Genomic DNA, 14605 nt, shown 5'->3' on the forward strand with positions numbered 1-14605 from the left:
ATGTCTTATATAAACTATACTACACTTATGTCTTATATAAACTATACTACACTTATGTCTTATATAAACTATACTACACTTATGTCTTATATAAACTAGGCTACACTTATGTCTTATATAAACTAGGCTACACTTATGTCTTATTTAAACTATAATACACTTATGTCTTATATAAACTATACTACACTTATGTCTTATATAAACTAGGCTACACTTATGTCTTATATAAACTAGGCTACACTTATGTCTTATATAAACTATACTACACTTATGTCTTATATACTATACTACACTTATGTCTTATATAAAAACTAGGCTACACTTATGTCTTATATATGACCACTACACTGTATGTCTTAATAAACTGTACTACACTTATGTCTTATATAAACTAGGCTACACTTATGTCTTATATAAACTAGGCTACACATGTCTTATATAACATACTACACTTGTGTCTTATATAAACTATACTACACTTATGTCTTATATAAACTAGGCTACACTTATGTCTTATATAAACTATGCTACACTTATGTCTTATATAAACTAGGCTACACTTATGTCTTATATATAAGGCTACACTTATGTCTTATATATACTACACTTATGTCTTATATAAACTATACTACACTTATGTCTTATATAAAATACTAACTTATGTCTTATATAAACTATACTACACTTATGTCTTATATAACTATACTACACTTGTGTCTTATATAAACTAGGCTACACTTATGTCTTATATAAACTATACTACACTTATGTCTTATATAAACTAGGCTATATAAACTAGGCTACACTTATGTCTTATATATACTAGGCTACACTTATGTCTTATATAAACTAGGCTACACTTATGTCTTATATACTACATACTGTAGTAACATGTTAATTGCTTACATGCCTGTACCTAGTCTTTTGTGATGCATTTGCAAAGTTCTGCATCCTAACTTCTAAGTCGAAAATCAAAGGTAGGAAGTTATGTTAAAGATATAAGTTTTTGATTCAGGTTGGAAAAAATGAATGATGAAATAAACATGAGGATGAAGAATGCTGAAGCAACAGAAATTAAGTTGACCAGCCTAAAAACAGGGTCTGTGTGTCTTGCCAAGTTTGGTGAGGACAATATGTAAGTAACTGTTTAATAGATATGATTGAATTTCATTTTGATAAGGTCTGTTGAGTTGAGATGCACCTTCAGATGAGTGACACACCAGAAGTATGGACATCCACTAGCCTGACGTCTGGGGACTTTTAGCTAATGCTAGTTGGAATTACAGGCCCACTAGCCCAGCCCTAGTGAAAGCCTGATGTCTGGGGATTTTCAGCTTATGCTAGTTGGAATTACAGACCCACTAGCCCAGCCCTAGTGACAGCCTGATGTCTGGAGATTTTCAGCTAATGCTAGTTGGAATTACAGGCCCACTAGCCCAGCCCTAGTGAAAGCCTGACGTCTGGGGGGTTTTCAGCTTATGCTAGTTGGAATTACAGACCCACTAGCCCATCCCTAGTGACAGCCTGACGTCTGGGGATTTTCAGCTTATGCTAGTTGGAATGACAGGCCCACTAGTCCAGCCCTAGTGACAGCCTAACGTATGGGGATTTTCAGCTAATGCTAGTTGGAATTACAGGCCCACTAGCCCAGCCCTAGTGAAAGCTTGACGTCTGGGGGGTTTTCAGCTTATGCTAGTTGAAATTACAGACCCACTAGCTCAGCCCTAGTGACTTTATATAGACAGCTTTTTCCCCCCAAGCAGACACTAAAGAATTTATTACCATTTCTTATCATAACATCTGAAACATATAACATAGACTTGCTTTCTTTTATCATAACCGGGAACATTTTCATCGAGATTGAAGTTTTTATTCCCTGAAGTTAGCCCATAACATCTGGTCTATTGTCTGTCCGTCCATTGTAAACAATTTTTGTTATTACCATTTCTTGAGAAGCACTGGATGGATCTTTCTCAAATTTCATCTGAAGATCCCATTGGTCCCTAGTTATGCTCATTTAATTTTGGGACTAATTCGAAAAACAAAATGGCTGACAGACGGCCATCTTTGATTTTCTCAATGAAGTTTGTTACCGCTATTTCTTGAGAAGAACTGGATGGGTCTCTCTCAAACTGAGAAGTTTGCAAGGACACAGACTTAATGTATTTGTGTAACAAGGACACAGACTTAGTATATTTGTGTAACAAGGACACAGACTTAACGTATTTGTGTAGCAAGGACACAGACTTAATGTATTTGTGTAACAAGGACACAGACTTAGTGTATTTATGTAACAAGGACACAGACTTAACGTATTTGTGTAACAAGGACACAGACTTAATGTATTTGTGTAACAAGGACACAGACTTAATGTATTTGTGTAACAAGGACACAGACTTAATGTATTTGTGTAACAAGGACACAGACTTAACGTATTTGTGTAACAAGGACACAGACTTAACGTATTTGTGTAACAAGGACACAGACTTAACGTATTTGTGTAACAAGGACACAGACTTAACGTATTTGTGTAACAAGGACACAGACTTAACGTATTTGTGTAACAAGGACACAGACTTAATGTATTTGTGTAACAAGGACACAGACTTAATGTATTTGTGTAACAAGGACACAGACTTATTGTATTTCTGTTTTGTTTTAGGTGGTACAGAGTGCGGATATTGAAAGAGCTGGATGATAACACTGTAGAAGTGCTCCATGTTGACTTTGGTGATCGGGAAACAGTGTCGAGGGATAACCTGCAAAAGATCCCACAGGAATTCCTAGAGCTTCCCTTCCAGGCCATTGAAGCTGGATTGTCTCATGTGGTGCCACGAGGTATGTTTACTCACAGTTTGTAGGGGTGAGGCTATCTTAATCTTATCTTAAGTAAACGTTAAATTTTATGTTTGATAAAAGTTTTTAATTAAATTTTCTGTTGAATAGAATACTTCTTCAATAATTGGACTTTACTCACTGCTTTATGTATCAGACTTAAGATAATTTATGTAGTGACAATATTCTCAAGGTTAAATGATAATCTAGTAATATCTATTGTATCTTTAGCAGTAGTAGCATATATATAAAGACCTGATAATCAAATGAGCTTTTTATTATCTAGTGGTATCTACATTTACCATTGTAGTTGACTACATAACCTTTGTCATTCCTGTTATCATTATACATTAAGGATGTGAGATTCTCTCTCACACACTTGGTGATACGTGTCTATGAATGAGTGACTCCTACATAAAAATGTAATATCACAGAATTTCAGATTAATTTCATGCACTTTAAAATACCTACACAAATAAAATCCATTTGAAATTTTATCATTTAAGCCAAAATTTGTGAAAATATCGAGCTTTTTTTTACAAGATCTCAATGAAATAAGCACTGCAATTTTGTATTAAGTTAATGATAATTAAGTGTGTGAAGCATATGTTACTATGTTATGGGACGGATTGAAACAATAGGCTGCTCCAAGATTGAAAGTTTTAGGGCGACAAACTAAATGCTTGCTTTAATTTGTGTCTTGAAACTGAACTTGAACAATTGAACTTGGCTGAATTGCATATCTGGCTTAATTGTGTACCAGAGCTTCATATATCATGAACACACAAGTTTATTTATAAGAATAATTTTCTTTCTTTTATTTGTTTTTTGTTCTGGCTCTTAGATATAGATTAGGCTGTCTTATCCTTTTCATTGCAAAATGAAGTGAAAAATGTGCAACGAAAGAAAATTGGAAAACAAAATCTAGATTGATCTAGACAGAGAGGGGATGATAGGGATAATAAAGTTGACAATATTTTTATACCACTGACATTTCAGGAGAGTTGGATTTGGCAGAGGGGGAGCAATATGCATCGTATAACTCATGATTCTCTGTCATACCTTGAGAACCTCTTAACAGATTTGGTTTATATCTATCCCACAGTATCATGACATCAAATCTTTAGCAGTGACCAAGTTCTTGTCTTATAGACACCTTTTGAGTCATATTTAATAATAGTTCTTTTACTAGGATGTAGAAGTGCTGCAGTGTTGTTTATAGATAGGGCAATCTGGCACTATATTGTTATTGTTAACACCAACTGTTGTAGATGAAATGTGGGAAAAAGCTGCAGAGGATCTCATCTGGGACCTTGCTCACTATGTGACGAATGAGATGAAAGTTCTCACAGCCAAGGTAAGACAGCTGTGTGACAAATGTTCTCACAGCCAAGGTAAGACAGCTGTGTGATGAATGTTCTCACAGCCAAGGTAAGACAGCTGTGTGACAAATGTTCTCACAGCCAAGGTAAGACAGCTGTGTGACAAATGTTCTCACAGCCAAGGTAAGACAGCTGTGTGATGAATGTTCTCACAGCCAAGGTAAGTCTGCTGTGTGATGAATGAGATGAAAGTTCTCACAGCCAAGTTAGGTCACTGTTGTACAGGATCTCACTCACTATGTAATGAATGAGATGAAAGGCCTTGGTAAGTCACTGCTAATAGAGAAGCTCACTATGTGGTGAACAAGATGAAAGTTCTCACAGCCAAGGTAAGACAGCTGTGTGGTGAACAAGTTCTAACAGCTGAGGAAATACAGTGCTATATAGAAACATGCTCTCTATGTGACGAATGAGAGCAAAGTTCTAACAGCCGAGGTAACTCAGTGCTATATAGGACCATGCTCACTATGTCACAAATGAGATGAAAGTTTTCACAGCCAAGGTAAGTCACTGCTATATACACAACCACACCCACTTTGTGTCCTATATACACAACCACACCCACTTTGTGTCCTATATACACAACCACACATACTTTGTGTCCTATATACACAACCACACACACTTTGTGTCCTATATAAACGACCACACACACTTTGTGTCCTATATAGACGACCACACACACTTCGTGTCTTATATACACGACCACACCCACTTTGTGTCCTATATACACGATCACACCCACTATGTGTCCTATATAGATGACCACACCCACTTTGTGTCCTATATACATGACCACACACACTTTGTGTCCTATATAGACGACCACACCCACTTTGTGTCCTATATACACGACCACACACACTTTGTGTCCTATATACACGACCACATCCACTTTGTGTCCTATATACACGACCACACCCACTTTGTGTCCTATATAGACGACCACACCCACTTTGTGTCCTCTATACATGACCACACACACTTTGTGTCCTAATAAGTTGCTGCTGCTGGCTAAGGCATTTATTGGAAGTCTCTGCAATACAAAGGTAACTTACTGCCAGTAACTGTTTTGTAATTTTAAAAAACATGTTAGGGGTTAGGAATTTGAAGGAAATTAAAGGTACAGTTATTAGATATCACAGCTAAGATGCTCGACTGAAGTTAGCAAGAATTTTGACAACTTCTGTAGCTTTTTATGTCAGAAAAAAGAAATCCACTTTTTCATAATATTTTTTTTATTAATGTCTGATGTGGACAGGGTATGTAACCAAGAATTTACATAAAACTTTACACTCTGAGATGAGTAAAGGTATCCTTGGTATAGATATCAACTTGATTAAGACATGACCAGATACTTACTCCATTAAATACTTTTTATCTATAACAATGAAACATACTCTGTTATTTGTGTTTTTTAGGTTGTATCCAAGCAACATGCAACATATTCTGGTATCCACAAGTACTCTGTGGAGTTATATGATACGTCTACCTACTTTGATGTGAACCTGGCCTTGGAGCTAGTCTGGTCTGGATATGCTACTCCTACAGAGGATTCCACCTATCATGTAAAATTTACATATTTGTTATAGTATCTGACAACATATCAATCACATGTTTTTAAAATCTTTAAGAAATTAAGGAGGTATTGTTTTCAGTTTATTGTTATGCTTCTTGGTGCTTTATATAATTATTACTTACATCTATTATCTGGGGTTTGCCGAAGCATGTTGCCACCTTCATTGTTAACGAGGCAAGTGATAATGGTTGTTTGATATACTCCATTAGACTTATCAATGATTTTTGACAATGACAAAATAACTTCTATGGCTGCTTTGCCCACTTATATATTCCCACTTAAACAAAATATTTGACTGGATGGACTGACTAAGCACAGTTTTAAATTCATTTCCATATATTCTGATCTCTCTTATAGAAAGCAAAGGAAATGTTTGTGTCCATTGACCTTGTACTAGACAGATATCCTGGAAGCTAGACTAAATCAATCATCTCTTACTACCTATATCAACTGATCCATAGAAGGAATTTTCTAGTCAGATCTTTTTAACATGTCTAAGTAGTTAACACAGATGATTATAAGTCATTATTTATAAAGATGCAGATTCCTATTAGCTTTTTATAACAATTTAACTATGTGTAATTTATACTGTCATCAGAATAGGTAGGTCATTGCAAAGTCAAAGTAAGCGGTCATAATAGGTAGATCAAAGTCATAACAGGTTGTCTTAGTAAGTAGGTCAAGGTCATAGTAGATAAGTAATGCCAAGGTCATAGTAGGGAGGTCATAGCAAGACCATAGTAGGTGATTAGTAGTACATATTGACCTTGCTATGACCTACTTTGACCTTGAACTCATACTTTGACATTGACCAACCTAATAAAACTCTCTTTGGCTTTCATACTAATAATTGAACTATTTCATTAATACAGCGGTTAATGAACACTTTTGTTGTCTATTTACAGGAATTGTTTTCACCACCTCAAGACAAAACCTTCTTCACTGTTCCAATCCTGAAGCTGCTAGACCTGTGTAGCCAGATCTACTGGGGCAAGGTAATATTGTACAGGGAACAGGTGATAAGTCATTGTCTACTGGGGCAAAGTAACATTGTATGGGGAACAGGTGATCAGGCATTATCTACCATTGTATAGGTAACAGGTGATCAGGCAACTGGGGCAAGGTAACATTGTATAGGTAACAGGTGATCAGGCATTGTCTACTGGGGCAAGGTAACATTGTATAGGTAACAGGTGATCAGGCATTGTCTACTGGGGCAAGGTAACATTGTATAGGTAACAGGTGATCAGGCATTGTCTACTGGGGCAAAGTAACATTGTATGGGGAACAGGTGATCAGGCATTATCTACTGGGGCAATGTAACATTGTATAGGGAACAGGTGATCAGGCATTGTCTACTGGGGCAAGGTAATATTGTATAGGGAACAGGTGATAAGGCATTGTCTACTGGGGCAAAGTAACATTGTATGGGGAACAGGTGATCAGGCATTATCTACTGGGGCAACGTAACATTGTATAGGTAACAGGTGATCAGGCATTGTCTACTGGGGCAAAGTAACATTGTATGGGGAACAGGTGATCAGGCATTGTCTACTGGGGCAAGGTAACATTGTATAGGGAACAGGTGATCAGGCATTGTCTACTGGGGCAAGGTAATATTGTATAGGGAACAGGTGATCAGGCATTGTCTACTGGGGCAAGGTTACATTGTATAGGGAACAGGTGATCAGGCATTGTTTACTGGCAAGGTACATTGTATAGGTAACAGGTGATCAGGCATTATCTACTGGGGCAAGGTAACATTGTATGGGGAACAGGTGATCAGGCGTTATCTACTGGGACAAGGTAACATTGTATAGGGAACAGGTGATCAGGCATTGCCTGTTAGGGGAAGATAATAATGGCTGACAATTAAAGTTTGTTATAGCTATTTCAGGTAAATAATGGATGGATCTGTCTCAACATGCATGTTCCCCTTTGTCCATAGTTAATTCTTTTGAATTTAGGACTGATTAGAGAAATAAAATTACCAACAGTGGACATCATGGATTTTAACATTAAAAATTTATCACTATTTTTTGAGAAGTACCGGATGGATCTTTTCTCAAATTATATAAAAAATATAGGTTTCCCTTGGTTCATTTTTTGTGCCATTTTGATGTTGGGATTGTTGGAAAAATAAAATACTGACGGGTGATGATCTTTTATTTGACAGTTGAAAAGTATTATTGCTATTTCTTGAGAGGAATTCTCAAATTTCATATAAATTTGTCAAGTCTGAGGAGAGAAGAGAAAAGAATGGACAAGATCCAACTTTTAAAGCACAAATGAACATAAAACAATGGTGGCTGCCAAGATTTATCTGGGATCTCTTGTTAATATTTATCGCTGAAAACAAATGGCTGACAGGCAGCAATCTTGGATTTTCACAATAAAAATTGGTATTGCTATTAGTTGAGATGGATGGATCATTTCTCAAATTTCTTATGTAGGGTCCTCTTGGCCCCTTGTTGTCTCTTGAGAGCGTAGACGACATCCATGGCTGTGACAGTCTTCCTCGCCCTGTAGAAATTCTAGATGGATCTCTTTGGTCCCTGATTTCAGGACCGATAGGCTGGCAAGGAAGTCATCTTAGATTTTGAAAATGAAAGATTGTTATTACACTTTCTTCAGAAGTACTAAATGGAATTTTTAGATTGATATGAAGGCTTCCCTTGGTCCTGAGTGATGTCATTTTGATTTTAGGGCTGCACAAATAAACAAAATGGCTAACTGGTAACCATCTTTGATTTGATAGTTAAAGATAATTGTTGCTAGGAATATTTATATTTCACATCAGGAAAGGATTTAGCTTTTAATCAAACAATGATGGGTATCAAGATCACTCTAATTAAAGACTTGGTACAGACTACTGAGTACTCTTCCTACAATATTACTCCTACAATACTCTTTCTACAGTACTGCTCCGCCTACAGTTCTCCTCCTCATACAGTACTTCTCTCACAGTATTACTCCTACAGTGCTCCGCCTACAGTACACCTCCTATAGTACTCCTCCTCCTACAGTGCTCTGCTTACACTCCTCCTCCTACACTCCTCCTACAGTACTCTTCCTATAGTACACCTCCTATAGTACTCCTCCTCCTACAGTATTCCTCCTCCTACAGTACTCTTCCTATAGTACTCCTCCTCCTACAGTGTTCTGCCTACACTCCTCCTCCTACATTCCTCCTCCTACACTACTCTTCCTACAGTACTCCTCCTTTATGTTTTGTTGTAATTTGTTTGTTAGACATCACTGATGCAGTCATTACACACAGATGTTGTGCACCTTATTTTATATTTAGTTTATGAGTCTATCTATTTTTGTTACTGTTATGCCCCTCTTACTGTGTAAAACAAAATCTTGTCTGGATAACTCTCCCCATATTTTGGTACATCAAAGATGATGCAGTCATCACATTTCCATTCTCTGCTAAAGTTATAGCGCATGGATCCATCTAAGAAAACTCATTATCTACGCTTATTTTTTGGATTCAGTTTCTTGATAATGAAATCCACAACATTTTTGATGGTGTCTTGGGGTGTATTAGTCCATCACCCTGGCCACAGGTATAGTTTCTGCTGGCTTACAGTGTATCTATGAATAACTTGTATGTACTATGGTATTTTTGTGTCGCCTGCAGAGCTGGCAGACACTTAGGGATCACTTTGTCCGTCATCACGTGTCATCGTCGTCGTCATCCGTACAAAAGCTTTCCGGACTTTTTTTGGTAATGCTTTGAGTTATCGAAATGAAATTTGGTATATGGCTTTTTGTTGCAAGGGTACAGATTAAGTTCGATTCCCAGCTGTCTGTGACCCTTTTTGGCAGAGTTATGCCCCTTTCAACTTAGAAAATTCTCTGGGAATATTGTTTTCTTGACTATCTTTGGTTATGCTTCACATTCAAGAAATGAAATTTGGTATTACAACTTTATGGTTGATTGTTGCACATCCAGTTCAATTTCTGGGTGACCGTGATACTTTATGCAGGCAACACATACAGTTCCAAGGAACTCTTGTATTTCTGTTGTCTCAATATATCGTAATCTAATATGACAAAACAAAACCATATTTATGATTAAAATTTATTTCTGATTTTTACCTTCTATTATGACAGGGAAGTTGTAAAGCTGTAGATGCAGGAAAGGAAATCCTCAAAATGGTGACATCATGTACTAAAAGGTAGGTAGGGGTACTGTAGATAGATCCTCAAAATGGTGGCATCATGTATTAAAAGGTAGGTAAGGGTACAGTAGATAGATCCTCAAAATGGTGACATCATGTACTAAAAGGTAGGGGTACTGTAGATAGATCCTGAAAATGGTGACATCATGTATTAAAAGGTAGGGGTACTGTGTAGATAGATCCTCAAAATGGTGACATCATGTACTAAAAGGTAGGTAGGGGTACAGTAGATAGATCCTCAAAATGGTGACATCATGTGTTAAAAGGTAGGGGTACTGTAGATAGATCCTGAAAATGGTGACATCATGTATTAAAAGGTAGGTAGGGGTACAGTAGATAGATCCTCAAAATGGTGACATCATGTATTAAAAGGTAGGGGTACTGTAGATAGATCCTCAAAATGGTGACATCATGTATTAAAAGGTAGGTAGGGGTACTGTAGATAGATCCTGAAAATGGTGACATCATGTACTAAAAGGTAGGTAGGGTTACTGTAGATAGATCCTCAAAATGGTGACATCATGTACTAAAAGGTAGGTAGGGGTACAGTAGATAGATCCTGAAAATGGTGACATCATGTACTAAAAGGTAGGTAGGGGTACAGTAGATAGATCCTGAAAATGGTGACATCATGTATTAAAAGGTAGGTAGGGGTACAGTAGATAGATCCTGAAAATGGTGACATCATGTACTAAAAGGTAGGGGTACTGTAGATAAAAAATTCCTCACAATGGTGACATCATGTACTAAAAGGTAGGTAGGGGTACTGTAGATAGATCCTGAAAATGGTGACATCATGTACTAAAAGGTAGGGGTACTGTAGATAAAAAATTCCTCACAATGGTGACATCATTTTCTATCATGGATTTAGTATGAAGTAGGTGTGACAAGGTTACCTTTAGAGATTTTAGTCTACAATATACACTGGCATTGAAAAGTGATAGAAATTGGAAATCATTGTTAAAGAAATCTGGAAACCTGTGGCTTTCATGCTTCCACTGAAATAGAACTGTCAAGATTTTAACATCTAGTAAACTGGCTCACTTAAACATAGGGTCTGATTAGAATTATGTTTGTCCAGCAAAGCTCTGCCATTTTCATTGGCTGTAAATGCCACACCACAAAAGTCTGCAGCCCATTTTTGTGTCCCATTGGAGTTATGTTTCTATCTAATGCAGGATTCTTGTTGTTTTATCTTCAGTAAACCGCTCAACCTTGTGAACTACGGAGGGCTGAAGGCTATCATTAAGCTGATTGGCCGAGTGGGGTTTGAGGACATCCACCAATGTCTATTGGACAGTCTCATTACTGCAGCTTGGAAACATGACAGGCAAGTTCTCAACCTTAAATCAGTTCTATGTAGACACCAGTAAACACAGAATTCTTGATAGGAGTACGTTGTGATAGTTTTTGTAAAGACATCTTGAAGTTACTTTCGATGGTGATTATTGAATTAATTAGCAAAAGCAATGTTTATGATAAAAGATTTGAAGTGATGCTGAAAGATTTCGTTGATACTCTGAAGACATGAATTCATATGTCCATGAATTGTCATAATTAATTCTAAGTAGATTTGAGCTAGGTTTATCCATGAAATCAAATGTCCAGAATAAAGTTTTTGAGAAACCATGAAAACGGAGCACCACATATTAGGATTTTACAATATGTGTAATGAATATTTCTTTTCAGAATATGTGAAGAAATAGTAGAACAAGATGGATGTGTTGGCCTTGTGAACAGCCTAGAACAGGTTTTTAGTCATTTTCTAATTCTATGAAAAATTTTTGTGATATCGACTCATAAATACTTCTATTGCAAATATCTTCAGTAAGTTGTCATTTAAACATGAAATGTCCAACAATACAAACATAAATTGATAGACTTTAGCTCTATTCTGATTAGGGTTAAATATAAAGGTTAACTTGATTATTTTACAACAATTGAGAAACAAGCTATCAGCTCTTGTTGGCCCAGGTTGAAGTGCACTATGGGTGAACTTATTGTACCCAGGATAAGGACACTATATAGTTAAGCATTAAAGTTATGGTTAAAACAATAAAAGTTACGATTATAATGTCCTGTATTGATAATTACATGTAGACCTAGTCAAAATATACTGATATTTCCTACACAAGTGAGCGCCGGTACTTAAGCATTAAAAAGACGGTTTTGGCTAATAAAAACTAAATATCCGGCATCTCCATTAACCTTACAAATTTTTCACACAGAAAGTGGACCATTAAAAAGATCACTTCTAATTTCATTAAAAACTGGACAGTCACATACCTTGTCTCGTCCATACCAGGAATCGAACCCAGTTACCTGTGTGCTACCCAACCACCATCTGATAAATGTTGAGTTATAGGGTTATAGATATTGATTTGGTTTGTGGAAACATCTTGTCCTAGTTAACAGTGTATGGTAGTCTCTGATCCTTGATACCAAGTTGAGTTCTTTTCTTTCATGGAAAAAATCTATTGACTTTAAGCCTAAAACACATTCTTTAGTTAAAATTATATTATATATTATACAGTGTATGTTGCAGACGAACAGGCCATGGTTACAAGAACAGGTTTTGACTGCTATGGGGAAGTTCCTAGATATTAGCATCAGGTAAAATCTATTCCTTTTTGAACTGTGTATGACTTCCTAGGTGAACTATGTTACTTTGTAGATTAATGTATTAAAAGTGTTATTGTTTTGATTACTGTATGTGTAATGCATTACTTTGTAGATAAATTAGGAACTTTGTATGATTTTGTTGGTTAATCTGAGTACTTTGTTTTAGTTTGTCATTACATTTATTTACCTGTGTATAACTTGAATCATAAATTTTTGTGTTACGTTATATGTGAATATAAACTGAGGTTTATTGAATAAGCAAGTGGATAAATCAGTACCATGTTTGTAAGTGCTTATGTTGTCGACAATTAACATATTTATCCTCAAATAAGCCCCCACCCCTAATGTAAAAGTAAATGTAAAGCTAGGGGAGGGCTTATTGTTGAACTGCTTTTAGCTTACTGTTTAAATTTTCTGTAAAAATGAAGAAGGGTGCTTATCTGATCAGAAAAAACAAAATGGCCAACAGACAGCCATCTTTGATTTTGCCTAGTAAAGTTTGTTATCACTATTTCTTGAGAAGTACTCAAATGATTTCTCTCAAATTTCCTGTTTTGGTTTCCCATTGTTTTTTGTTATGCCTGCTTTGGGACTGATCAGTAAAACAAAAAGATTGACAGGTGGCCATCTTGTATTTTCACTTTGAAAGATTATCATCCCTATTTCTTGAGAATGGCTGCATAGATCTTTTTATACCCCCGCCATTTATGGCCGGGGGCATATAGCGTTGCCCATGTCCGTCCGTCCCATCCCGTTGCGTCCCGTACCTAACAACTTCATTCGGACCTTTCACTATTATTTCACATGGGGGGGCAGGGGCATTCATGTCTTACAGACATTTTCTAGTTTTATATTTCATGTGTAGGCTTTTTTTGAGAAGTATTAGATAGATCTTGAGCAGTACAGGGTGGATCTTTCTCAAATTTCATAAGCAGGTTCTCTTCATCCCTTGTTGTGCCCGTTTGATTTTGTGATTGATCCAAAAAACAAAATGGCCGAGGGGCAGCCATCTTAGAATTTGACAAAAAAGTTTTTATAACGATTTCTTGAGAAGTACTGAAAGGATCTCTATCAAGTTTTGTATATAGGTTCCTCTTAGGACCTTCTTTTGCCTGCTGTTTTGGGACTGGTCAGAAAATTGAAATAGCCAACCGGCTGAAGTTTGTTATTACTATTTTGTGAAATGTACTGGATGGATCTTTTCTAGATTTTATTTGTAGCTTACCCTTGGTCTCTAATTGTGCCTGTTTTTAGGGCTGATCATAAAAACAAAATGGCTTACATTTTGTTAAAGCTATTTCTTCAGGGGAATGTTCTATTTTTGTATAATTAAGAGGGCAAGCAGAGGAGAAAAGAGAAAAGAAAGGAAAAGATTCAACTTTTAAATATCAATTGGAAATCAAACAGTGGTGGATGTTAAGATTCCTCTTGGATCTCTTGTTTGAGTAACCAGTTAATAAAATTGAACCAGTTGACAACCCTTGTTTACAATTGTGCCATCCACTTTGTAGGTTTATGCCTTGTTTTGAGGAAGAGAGTGTGGTTAGGACTATGTGTGAAATGTTGGATTCCACAGATGAATCTAAGGTTTGTATTAAGTAAAACAAAATAAAAAAAATACTGGTCATGTAGTATTTTGCACCTGTGTGACCAGGTACATTTGACCAGGTGAATTAGCTCTCCATTTAGAGATTGGAAAGAGAAATTGTAATCACTCTTGTCCGTCTACCTGTCTGTCTGTCACACGTTTGTTTCTGTACAATAAAATTATTTTGCCAGTCTCTCCCATACTTCATCCTTTGCTTCCTCATTGATAATTCTTTATATTCTTTTTGAGACACTTTTTATGATCCAGTGATCAAAAGTCATTCTTTCTATAAACTGAAATTTAATTTCTATACAACATGTTAAGTTTTGTTTGACAGATTTGTCTCTGCCTTCTTCCACTTCTTCCTCAAAGAGAGTTCTTTATTGGGAATGCTCAAGAGTCAAGTCAT

The 14605-nt window shown here is 36.4% G+C and overlaps 1 protein-coding gene across 1 annotated transcript in view; it reads left to right on the plus strand.

The window, feature by feature from the left end:
* The window catches only part of LOC132543628 (uncharacterized), a 69651-nt gene that overhangs the window by 42194 nt on the left and 12852 nt on the right, over positions 1 to 14605 (plus strand). Inside the window, exons 32-41 of the mRNA XM_060207145.1 lie at positions 1016 to 1135; positions 2663 to 2838; positions 4107 to 4192; positions 5639 to 5785; positions 6702 to 6791; positions 9919 to 9983; positions 11188 to 11316; positions 11676 to 11736; positions 12532 to 12599; positions 14120 to 14195. Of these exons, the coding sequence (XP_060063128.1) occupies positions 1016 to 1135; positions 2663 to 2838; positions 4107 to 4192; positions 5639 to 5785; positions 6702 to 6791; positions 9919 to 9983; positions 11188 to 11316; positions 11676 to 11736; positions 12532 to 12599; positions 14120 to 14195 (1018 nt within the window). The remainder of the gene's footprint in view (positions 1 to 1015; positions 1136 to 2662; positions 2839 to 4106; positions 4193 to 5638; positions 5786 to 6701; positions 6792 to 9918; positions 9984 to 11187; positions 11317 to 11675; positions 11737 to 12531; positions 12600 to 14119; positions 14196 to 14605) is intronic.

Source organism: Ylistrum balloti, unplaced genomic scaffold (assembly GCF_031769215.1).
Source record: "Ylistrum balloti isolate Yb309-2 unplaced genomic scaffold, AGI_CSIRO_Ybal_v1 Utg369760, whole genome shotgun sequence".
Taxonomy (NCBI): Eukaryota; Metazoa; Mollusca; class Bivalvia; order Pectinida; family Pectinidae; genus Ylistrum; species Ylistrum balloti.